This window comes from Anas platyrhynchos, chromosome 15, assembly GCF_047663525.1.
Source record: "Anas platyrhynchos isolate ZD024472 breed Pekin duck chromosome 15, IASCAAS_PekinDuck_T2T, whole genome shotgun sequence".
Classification (NCBI taxonomy): Eukaryota; Metazoa; Chordata; class Aves; order Anseriformes; family Anatidae; genus Anas; species Anas platyrhynchos.
The window spans coordinates 15,392,186-15,403,911 of record NC_092601.1 but is presented as its reverse complement, the minus strand read 5'-3'; the positions used below and the strand labels follow the sequence as shown (position 1 = coordinate 15,403,911).

Sequence of the window (11,726 nt, the reverse complement as noted above, 5' to 3'; positions counted from 1 at the left end):
GGGTTCCCCCCTTCCTCAGCCAGCCCTGGGGCTCCCGGCCTCGGCGTTTTGGGGTCGTTTTCGGGGTCTCTTATAGGCGGTCCTGGGCCGGGAGCGGGGCGGAGCGCGGCGGTGCCAATGGGAGCGGGCGGGCGGCGCCAGGCGCGGAGGCGGTGGAGCTTCCTCGGCGAACAAAGAGGGAGCGAGCCCGGAGCCGGCCATGAGGGGCCGCCGGCCGGCGGGGAGAGGGTGAAGAGAGCGGGGGGGGAGGGCTCCATGGCCGGCGGGTCGGGGTGAGGAGAGGCCGGTGAGGGGAGGTTGAGGCTGAGGCGAGGCATGGCGGGCGTCAGCTACTCGCCGCCCTGGTGGGTGAGCCTGCTGCACCGCCTGCCGCACCTCAGCCTGCGCTGGGAGCTCACCTCCGCCGATTTTCGCCCGCAAGACGCCGAGTACCAGCAGGTGAGGGCCCCCTGAGGGGGTTGGGGGTGAGGGGGGGCCGGGAGGAAGAGGAGGAGGAGGAGGAAGGAGGGGGCGCCGTGCCGGCGGTGGGCTGCGGGCTGCGCGCCTGGGGGCTGCCTCCCCTCCACCCCGCCGGCTTGGGGCAGCTCCTGCCGGCCTTGCACGGAGCCCAAATTCCTCCGGGAGAGGTAAAAAAGAGCCGAAAAGGGATGTAGGGGAGCCCCACAGGCAGTCCTGGCCCGGGGGGCCCCGGTGGAAAGGAGGAGAGCCACGGGAAGATCAGTGCACAGCGCGATGCTCGCAGAGCGCTCGTGTGCTGCTGCTTTTATTTTTCTTTCTTTATTTTTTTTGTGTGCTGCGTGCCGTGCTTGGTTGGCTAGCCACCTAATTAAAACGATTACGGAGGGAATCTGTGTGCTCCAACAGCTGTGTGCTCTGCTGTCGCCTTGGAGCAGAGCTGCAGTGGCTCCACTGCCTCGCTGTGCCACGGGCTCTGGGTCTGGGAACACCATTTTGCTTTTTGGAACATGCAGTGTCCTGTGTCTGCAGCCCTTATGCTAACATCAGGGGAAAGGCTGGGGCAGCTCAACAGCTCTCCTTCATCCCAGAAGCGTAAGGGGTTGGCAGTGCTGTACAAAGCAGTGCGCTTTGGCTTTTTGTTGTGAAGAGAAGAACAGTTGTGTGGGCTGAAGCTAGAGCGAAATGTGAGCAAGGTGTTTGGAGAGTGATGGGTAGATGCTAAGAAGCTTCTTTAAACCAATAAACAAGACAGGCTTTTGACCCAACTCGAGTGTTTGGGGTGTCAATTTATCAATTCGCTTTAGTTCCCATGGCTTAGCAGGGTTCAAGATGGCCACACACAGATGTAACACCGCACAGCAGCTTAGCTGGATTTCTATGACCTCAGAGGGTAGCTGCCTTTACAGCAGGCGACACGAGATGCTGAAGAGCAGAAGTTCAGAGTTCATGCAAGGATGTTCCTGGGAGCGTATTGTCACGAAGCGAGCGCTGGCTGACCTGTGAATGGACAGCCGACGCACCGGTTTTCACTCAAAATTGCTTAAAAACATTTCTCTGGGGTTGTGTTCATTTCTCAGATAATCTTTCTACTGTAATCACATTCAGGCTTCTGCTGCTCCCCTCCTCTGTGTTTGCTTCCCCTTCCATGATGACATTAAGGACTTCTCGCACAGCAGTGGATGGCCTCTTAAGTCTTAACATCAGCTCGAAAGAAAATGTCTTATCAAATCCCAAACCGACCGTCTGGATTACTGAAGCGCCTGTCTTCAAGAGAATGATTTGAATAGCAGCTTTACTGATTTCAGCGTCGGTGAGGGGTAGCAAATAGGCTCCAGTAATGCAGGCGGTGTTATCTGTGCTGTTGGTTATATAACAAAGCTGCTGTGGCTCTACAAGTTGGCTCTGGAGTTTGTAGCCACATAGATTAATTCTAATGCAGTGAAACTTATTCCAGGACTGGGAACTGTAATGCTAGATGTTCTCTCATGCTTTAAATTGTTCTGAATTCTAGCTTTTTCCATTAGCTTTGTTATGAATTTGCAGCTCTTGCTGTGTTTGCAGCCTGTGCTGGCACAGTTTCCCTGTTTCTTTAGGCACATTTCATGTTTAGGAGCCAAAATTGTACAAAGTCCTGAAAATAACGAAGTCAATTTTTTGATTTAAATCCTGTTTATTGTTCTTTTCTTTGGAAGTCTCATGAGGTGGCACAAATTGTGCGTGGATTTGTTTTCAATTCCATTCGTGGTTGATGCCCTTGTTCTGTAGTGTAAACTGTGAAGCTGCACGCTGGATTTGAGGTCAATGGGGGATGCTAGCTGGGAGTGTGTGGGAATGGGAAAGGACAGAGCGTCCCTAGCTGCAGTAAGGAAGGATTACCCTTACCAAACTGAAAATACCTTCAAGTTTCCATGACTTCAAGACATAGGGTAGTTAGGCTGTTGTCATAAAGAGGCAGACAGTAGGGCACAGTGTCCATTCTCGCTCTGATGTGTTATGAGGAAGGAAGCAACGTGTGCCTTCTGATTCTTCACTGGTTCTAGGGAAAAGAGAACAAAACGTGAAAAAGAAAACGTGAGATACAACAGCTTGGATTTGAGTGCTGTAATGTCACTTGTTGAAGTGCCACGTGCTCCTGCAGGTGAGGAGCCTGCTGATATAACAGGCTTTCCACCTCTACCTGTCGAGGATTACTGTAATGCGCAAGCAGCTATTCCACTGAAGCAGCAGACAAACCATTGTCCCCCGAAACCTCTCTGGGACACGTGTAGCTCTCAGATAAGCACATAGTGCCTGCCTTTCAAGTCCAGGTCTTTGTTGCGTCTTCTGGGACCCTGGATGGTGGGGCGCATCTGTAAGGACGTAGATCTAACAGCCAGTTGTGCTGCTCTGTCCCACCGGCTGTGCGCATTGTGTACCAACGGGGGCTTCCTCCTTTTGTCTGAGAGCTTGAGATATGCTTGGGGCGATGCTGTGCCAAGGGCTGAGATCAGTGCAGCTGCAGGCTTTGGCCACGTACCTTCTTCACCTGAGTCCGTCTCCGAAATGCTCTCTCTTGGTATTATTTACTTCTTATCCACTCCCGCTGTGTATCGTGTTGCATTAGGCTAGAACACCGTGTGCAAGTGTGGAGGAGCAGAACAGATCCTCCCATCAGGACTAGATTGTTTAAAAATGTATGTGTGTGTCCTTCAGATGCTCTGCTTCAGTCACGACTGTCTGCAGACTTAAGTACAGCTCGCTGCTTCATTTTGGGGAGCAGGAAGCTTCATCCTAGCCTGATCTGGGGTTGTGATTGCTCTTCTTCAGGGGCTGGCATACCGGCGAGTCCCTTCAGAGCTGCCTCCAAGTCGTCCTTAAAGGACATGATCCATGGAGACATCCCTATAGAGGATCTTATCAGACCAGTTCTTTTCCCCATCTTTCCATGAATCATTGGGAGTGAAGATATCTCGATATGAACAGTTTTGTTCTGGCTGTGCTCTCATCTGAGTCATACTGCAGTGCTCTGCAAAGCCTTTTCATTGTGTAGTGAGTCACAAACTCTGGAGTGAAGGGAATGTAAAAATGGAGCAAAGCCTGTGTTCCTCCTGACAGCATGATGGTAATACCAGTTCTGGTTTCTGTGCCTTTTGCTGCTGAACAGATAATGATGATCGCAACACTATTGTCCACTTTCTGATTAACTGAACTGGGAAGTTAAGATGGTCCTGAGGCTGCTGGCGTCACTCACTTAATCTGCTTAGTAGAATAAAGTCTTCTACTTGTGATTTATTTAGTTGCGTGGCACTGAATTCACTTTAATTCTGAGGGCAGAGTTGGTTAAGAGCCTTGAGGTAGCGTGGAGGTCACGGGCTGGAAAGAAGTAGAAAAGCTGAATAGCTTTTTAATACGGTACAACAATAGGTAATGGGATATCTGATTGAGACAGGGTGTCTTTGGTACCAACAGAAAAGGAACCTAAAACACTTCATTGTTTGCTCTTAAGTCTCGCTGGGTGCTGAGAAGTGTATTAAACAGCGAAGATAAAAAGAGGCTGCAAAAACCTAAGCTACGGAGTACCTTGACTTGAATTTTTGTGTTGTGTTTTTTTTTTAATTTTAATTGCTGCAAAATGGCAAAGTTGACTTGAATCTGTGTAAACACATGAGTTGTGTGAAGCAGGCTAGAATAAAGCAGAATGCTCCAGCAGGTCTTTGAAATTCTTCCCTTGTATCACACCAGTGCTTTTTCTGCTAAAACTGCAAATGCACAGACAGTAGGTGCAATGGCAACTGTATGTGCTGGGAAAAAAAGACGAGCTGATTGATTCCTACCAATTAAGATGCAGAGCCACACTAAAGGAAGCAGAGATAAGAAGAGGGGTACTCTCTGGTCCTTGGTTTTGAGATGGTCTCTCTAGTGTTGTCACCCAGGAGTTTCTTTTCATACATCTGTCAGCGCTTTTGTGTTGTAATATTGTTTTTCTCCTAATATATGTGTGCCGAGGGGAATCCAGCAGTGAAAGGTGCTGTGTAAGCCCAACGATGCTTCCTTTTTTTTGGCTTGCAGGCTCTAATCCGCGGCATGTGTGTTTGAACCTGTAGGCAAAGGTTCAGCGTAGAATTAATTCTGTCAGGTACTTGCTGGCTCTGCGAGGCTGTTTCCCTGCACATAACAGCTAATGTCGTCTTTGGAAGTATTTCTTGGCTGCAGAAACATGATGAAGCCTAAACTGCCAAAAAACTTGGATTAGAGAGATTGTTTTAGAACTTCCTCTACTGTACTGGCGTCTTATTTCAATTTTGAAACCAAGAGTCTTTCTGTAAATTGGAAACATGTGTATTAGTCAAGTTGGATGACGTGTTCTTGTCTCGTTGGCTTGAAGTCAGGGGGTAATGTGCCTTTCTTAAAGGGGGTTAGACTGAAGCTTTCTTTCAAGAACAGATGGACCACTTCCAAGGCCTGATCAGCTCTCCTGCCGTAGCATTAGTTTGTTCGTATTTCCAGAAAGGTTAGGTGACCCTGGTTAGTAGAATCCAGCGTTTTCTAATTAAATTGAAGTTGCTTTTAGTTTTTTAAGAACTGATGGTAAATCCCGGCTTCCCTTTTCTCATCAGCCTTGGTTGCACGAGTAACTGTAATAATACCTCACATCAGCAAATCGGAGCTGGAGCCCAAATCCGCTGCCCTGTTTGATCTGGAAGATCATCTACTGGGGAACTGCAGCGTAATGAATAACCAAAAAATGTAGAACTAAGACAATTTTTGATGGTTGATTTACCAAAGCAAGACATAGAAGGGTTTCTGTATACCATCCATCGAGTCGTGCAGCAGCATATGGTATACAGACAAGAAAAAAGTCAACCTCTGCCAGCTTTCTGTCTGCAGCCTTACTTTTTTTTTGCTGACCTGTGCTGTGCTGCTACATTTCAGATGGTCTCCTGAGAGCTGACAGTTTCTGGAAACCCTGGCTGTATGTTTCCATGCTCTAGTCACAGAGCAGTCGCTCTTCTAATGGGTGGTTTTAGCAAACAAAAGTACACGCAGAGGGGTAAAAAGTGACTTGGAGAAACGTGAAGTGCATTGTAGGGGAAGGAGATGTGAGCGTGCAAAGGTATAAACTATGCTCACTTTGGGTACAATCCTGAAAGTATTAATCCTGTGCAGAGAAGATGCTTTTTCCAGGCCTGCATGTGGCTTGGAATAGAACCAGGTGGTGGACAGCCACTGGCATCGTGGTGCTTCTGCTGAAACCAGTTGTCCTCTTGAAAATCCCCTTTTCTACAAGCGTACAACAGCTTCGTGTCCTGATCAGGTTTTAAACATTAATAAAATGAATCTTGGGGGATGCATCCACCTCCTTTGAGTGCTGCCCATGTATTGCACTTTCCTGTATGGACGCAGGTGCTTATCGGTTAGGAACAGAGGTTCAAGAACCTTGGGTTTTACTTTTGCTTTAGCAAAGGAGTGTAAACAGGAACTGAAAATGTAGGTGAGGTTCTCTGGTGTTGTTTGCCACCAGAATGATGTGGCTGCTCAGGAAGCTCATCTTGGTGTCTAGCTACAACGCCTGCTTGCTGGTGTTCTGGAGAAAGGACCAAGCAAAATCAGTGCCTTACTCCATCTTTCCCTTTTTTTCCCTTGATTCTTAATGCCTTTCTGAGGGAGGAGAAGCCATGCTTTTCAAGTTCACAAAAAGCCTTTCTTTAAAGTTTCATCTGATAAAATGAGCAGTGCTTCAAGCAGACATTGGTATGGGCTTTATTGCTTCTTATTTTTCATTATTAGGGGAAGTGAGAAGTTCTCACCCAGAATATATCTCATTGGGCATGACTCTGGCGACCAAGGGTGGGAAGTCAGGTGCTTTCCTCTGACTTAATCCCAAGGTTTTGAATGTGGGGCATGGGAGCTGTGCACAACTCTTCTTGAGATCTGTCTTGCTTGTATTTTGGGATTAGATGTATTTGTGAATATGTAAACAAAACCTTGTCTATTGAGAATGAGACACAAAAGTCTGGGGCATTTGTCATGTCAGATTTCTTGACATAGCGACTTTTAGACATTTGGAGGGACAGGCATCCTCAAATCCCCTGGCTTTTTTTTTTTTTTTTTCCTTCTTTTCTGCCTTTTTCTTCAGGACAAGGCTAATTTATAGCTCTTTCCCCCCGGTTCCCACCCACCTGCACACGTGCTGGTGGAAAGGGTGAAACCCAAAATCAACACTCCATGCTTTGGGTGTTGGTGCAGTAAGACGGTGTCGTGGCGGAGCACATGTGGTCAGCTCTTTGTGACTCTCCTGTGGGACACCTCTGTACCTCTGTGATCAGAGCCGTGAAGAGAAAGCCACGTTGATTAACGCTTCTCCTGAAGTCATTCTTTTATGAGCCAACACTGAGTAAGATGGGGCTCACTCTCCGTTTCTGGGAGGTGGAGGGCAGTCATCTCATTTGTAGCTAAGCTCTTGATGGCTGTCACTTCTCTGGTTTCTGTTTTCTCTTTTAGTAGTAAGCTTTCTACCGGTTACGTTGAGATTTCCCATTCCCCTTGAGTGGGTAGGAGAACTTGGCTTGTTTTCAGCTGAATGTAGTTCCCATAGCTGGGGGAAGGGACGTGATGTCTGGGAATTTCTTTGCTCTGAGATTCAGACAGGGCTCAAGTAACTTTGGAATACATCAGGATTGCCTTCTGGACTGAACTTTCTAAACTAATTCCCGCTTTTGAGACTTGAATAGGACTCAAAATACTCAGGGACATATTGACATGCTGGAGAGTTGTCTCAAATAATTAAAGAAAAACCAATAACCCCGCTTCCCTCTCAGCAAGGCTGTCTGCACTTCCTAGCATGTCATCCTACTAGTTCTTTGTTTTGGAAGACGATGATTAACAAGACAGGTGAACTAACATCGAGGAAGATCAAGGTCATGCAAGACTTTCAGTCCTGGGGACACACTCGGATGACGGTCTAAAAAAAGAAAAAAGTCATCTCTGTTAGAAATCCTGCCTTTTTCTACTCTTCAGGGAGCAGCTGAGATAATCGTTGTATTACAGTAGTGGATAACTAGGAGTTGGTTGCATTTATCCCCAAACTAGCAATAACCTTTGCTGCACAGTGAAGGGGTCAGCAGGTATCTCATGAATGGACATTGCAAGGACAGTGTCATGCTGATGCCTTTTCCTTTTTTATCGGATAAACTGGGAAAGAGCAAAACTCAGCACACTTTAATGCTGCAAAGTCTTTAATTTCAAATTTGTCTCTATTTTTTTTTCTTTAGATTTCTGGGTAGTGAGCCACTTGTAGTTTTTCAGTCTGATCCCATAATTGTGAGCTTTAGGATTTGGTAAGCCACAAATGTACATGCTCTTGTAAAGTAGTCATTTGTGTGCTATTCCCTTGCCAAAGGGGAAAAAAAAAATAAAAAGCTAGCCTGCATGAATGGACACAAGGGTTGGTGTAACTCAGTCACGATAACTTGTATCCATGCCTTCCTCTAAGCACTGGTAGATGCTGGTAACATTTAGAATAACTCTCGCTTTCAGGTGATTATCAGGTTGTTATCTTTAGCAGGTGTAACGTGGGCCAGACTTCTGAGTTACCATCTGAACAAGTAAATATCTTTTTTGTCAATAGGAAGAGCAGAATTGAATCCAGCCAGGAGAAGGAGCTGCCCCCCTTACCCCTTCCCTCTAACTGGAGCTGTACCCTCAGGTTGCGATCTCCGATCTCCTTGGGTCGTGCGAAAGGCTCTTTCTGGCTGATGTGCCTCAGAATGGTGCCCCTCGTGCATCGCCATGGAAGTCCTTTGCCGTGTGAAGTTGGGGATGAAAGATCCTGCTAATCGGTGCTAACAATGCCAGGCTTATTCCTGGAGAAGGGGGACCTGGAATGTGGGGAATGGATGTTTCACAAACGTGTAACACATTCAGATGTGTTGTTATGCCAGAGTTGGTGCCTGTGCACGGGCACCCTTTTCAGGCTATGAAACGCCGCTGTTCATGCAGAGAATTTAAACAAGCCTCCTATTCAACGCCGAAATTCAAAATAACTCCAAAATCCAAATGGAGGCACTTCACTCGCATAATAGTGTCTGTTACAAGGGGACTCAGTGTGGCAGATGATGTAATGCCCCTTCAGATAAGGCCCAAGCTGGGGGAGAGGAAGAGGGAGCCTGTTACAAATATTGCTAATGGCAGCAAAACTGTCCAGAGGGTGTTAATTAGCAAAGCTAAATAATCCCAAAGTTGCTTGGGTTATAACTGGACATGTGAAACAAAAATGACCCCTTGCTTGCTGCTGTCTGTTTTCTCTGATAATTATAATTGCTTCAGTGTTGAATGGCAGATTTCTGAGTAATGTAGCAGGCGGAGCATGACCGCACCATACTTCGTGCTCTTTCCTTGGGGTAAAATCCCTACAGTGCAGCAGATCTCTTGAGTTCCTGTGGGGCTTGGCTACAGCTGATGACCTGGGGTAGTTTGGACACGGGCTGCAGCTGCTGGGATTTCTTCATCCTGCTGAGGAGGTGCTTCCTGTCCCATTGCTGAACTTGTAATGCTTTCTTCCCTCTACGCTTGTGTTGAGCTGTTCCGTACTTATTTCCTTAATTTTAGGAACAGCCCCTGTGTCGCTGCCTCCCTGGAAGCGCCTCTGTGCTCTCGGGGCGCAGGCAGAGGGGCGGAATGGGGCCGCTGTCTCGTGCAGCCCCCACCTCCCCTCCCCTCTCTTACAGTATTCACTCCAGGAAATGCTGAGAAAGTTGAGAGTAATGGAATTCATGAAATTCAAGCTGTGCTTCAATGGAAACGTGTTTTCAATTTCTGCCTCCTTGGGAGCTTGGGACTGAACTGCAATTGTTAGGGCTGGGGGGGGGCTGGGGCCGGGATGAATGGGAGCGGCGGAGTCGGCGCTGCACGGTCTCTTGTGCAGGATCTGGCCTCTCCTCTGCATTCAGAGGCTGGTGTGTGCTTCACGACCGCTTCAGGAAGCGTTTTTGCATTCAGCTGTCCAAAAGGCCTGGGTGTTTTCCTGCTGGGTTGGCTCTGGCTGCCAGCATCTGAATGGCAGCGACGTGCTGGAGTGGGACGTGATGGGGGAGCGCTGGCCAGGGTCGGGCTTTTCCCCCTTCTGCTCTTGATCCTGCTCACGTTGTCCTTTGAGTGTCCTGCTGCTGATTAAGGGTGAAAATTATAATGTTGACTTGAAAGCCTTTGGTAAAACTCATTAATTCGTTCCTTCTTTAATGAGACACCTAGCCATGGGTTTGTAATTACTATAGTCTAGGAGTGTTTGCAGTTGCAACAAGCTATGCTGCATCAATTGCAGGAGTTGCATGTTTTTTGGTGAATGTGTATTGGGTGAGCTCTTGGTTCGGTTTTCGGTAGAGACCATAGATGGGTGTAGTGATAGGGGAAAGAGCTGGGAGTGTTCGGTGGCTGACCTGGCCAAATCGTGCCTTGTAGAGCTGAGCGGAGAGTGTGTATTTCCTGGGGAGTGCAACCAGGTAACTTTAAAACAAAGACATGAGGGGGAGTCGAATCAAAACTAATGCAAACATCTTCTCTTAAAACTCTAGCTTCTTTACAAAGTTGGACACTTGCAACTGTGCCTTATGTTCTTATTGCTGGCTTTGCAAACAATGCTCCTCTTGCTGTTTGGAAGCCAGGGAACAGCTGAGTGTTTTACAACAAAAAGCACCAGGTACTTTTTTTCAAGTCTTCTAGGGGAAAAAAACAATAGTAAACTTCCATTATTTTGTCATCTCTTCTTGTTTTTAAAAAAAGAAGGAAGGTGACTTCCAGAACTAAGCTGTGTGGGTGACCCCGGCAACACATGACTAGGGTCTTATTGGAGAAGTTTTTGTTGCTTCTGGTATTTTTGTAATACTCGTGCTTTTTTAGAGAAGGAGAACAGGAGGGAAGGCTAACAGGCCTTCAGAGAAGGACTTGTTATTTCTACCCTGTTCCAACTGTACGTGTCGTTAGGATCACTGCGAGTGCAGTGGCAGCCCCTGCAAACACGATCTCCCTTTAGCTTTGGACTGACAGGCTGTCAAGTGCAAGCAATACTGAAAGACACAGACCTAGCACAAGGCTGGGGATAGAGATAGCTGGCTGTCACTGTGCGTAGACAGGGACAGTTAAAAAGATAGGAATTTTTTTCTTAGGATTTGAAGTTAAGTCAGATTAGACTGAACACCTCGGACTTCAGTAGGTGGCAGTTACTGCACGGGACTAGATGAGAGGTACTCCTGTTCAGAGTGACAAGTATTAATAATGTTCACGCTCCCGTAAGAGGGAGACCGCTTCAATTACTGTAGGTGGCAGGAAAAAACGGATCATCTGTGTTTTGGGTCTGTTTTTGTCTGGATGTAGAGGAAAGCACACACGGCACATCCAGCGAGGATGGAACGATTTGCTTGACACTTCTCCTGTAGCGGAACAGAAGTCTTTGTTTTTGATGAGCAGGCTGTTTTAAAAACACTGTCACACTTCCTGTGTGACTTTTGCAATTTCAAAATGTGACCTGGGCTTTCTGCTTGCCGTGCTGTCCTGCCCCTGTCAGGGTATGAGGCTGAGCAGCGCGTGGAGCTCGGTGGGACAGGGCCTCACCCTCAGGCTGGCTGAGTGTTAGCTGTGTGTGTGTGGTACAGCTCTTACAGGTCACACAGCAGGTGTTCAGTAGACAAAGTAGTGGGAGCAACAAATCTGCGAAGTTAAAATAGCTTTTGAGTAAGTATAAAAGGGTGAAAACCTGGCAGAATCCTTGGTTGCCCTCAGACCATGTTCTGGGCCGGGCTCCCCATGCTCCCCGGCTTGTCAGCGGCTCTCCCGGTCACCACGGGGCCTTCGTCAGCCTTTTCAGCTTGACCTGCTGCAAGTTCAAATCACTTCAAACACCGGCTCTCTCCGAGCATTATAAACGCTTTAATATTAAAGGGTAAACTAAAGGTGACGAGTATAAAATATGTCCAGTCCTTGCTGAGGAAACGCTCCACGTGGCCGGGCGGTACTCGAGGCTGTGCTGCCGGTGCTGTGTTAGCAGGCAGCTCCCGGAGAGGCAGCGTGAGTGTCAGGAGTGCTGGCAGCACTCTGCTGAGGTGTAAATAACAAGGCTGGACAGTTTACTCTAGCTCTGCTGTTTTTATTAGTGCAGCTTAGCTGTAGCCTCAGGCAGCGTGGAGGTTCTGGGAGAAGGAGGAAGGGACAAGCTGTGAACTTGCCTCCTTTCCTAGCCCGTGATGCTGAGAGGCAAGGTATGGGGATCTCTTTACCCTAATCCCCACTGCAGTGTT

At 47.7% G+C, this 11,726-nt stretch overlaps 1 protein-coding gene across 4 annotated transcripts in view; it reads left to right on the top strand.

The window, feature by feature from the left end:
* The first annotated feature begins 151 nt into the window (after positions 1-151).
* Positions 152-11,726, top strand: part of TTYH3 (tweety family member 3) — a 78,235-nt gene continuing 66,660 nt past the window's right edge. For 2 of the 4 annotated variants that reach the window (XM_072023649.1, XM_072023647.1), the window contains exon 1: positions 197-438. In XM_072023649.1, the coding sequence (XP_071879750.1) occupies positions 316-438 (123 nt within the window). In that variant the 5' untranslated portion in view covers positions 197-315. Of the gene's footprint in view, positions 439-11,726 lie in introns of all 4 variants that reach the window. The other 2 variants (XM_027468991.3, XM_072023648.1) reach the window with 2 other exon arrangements.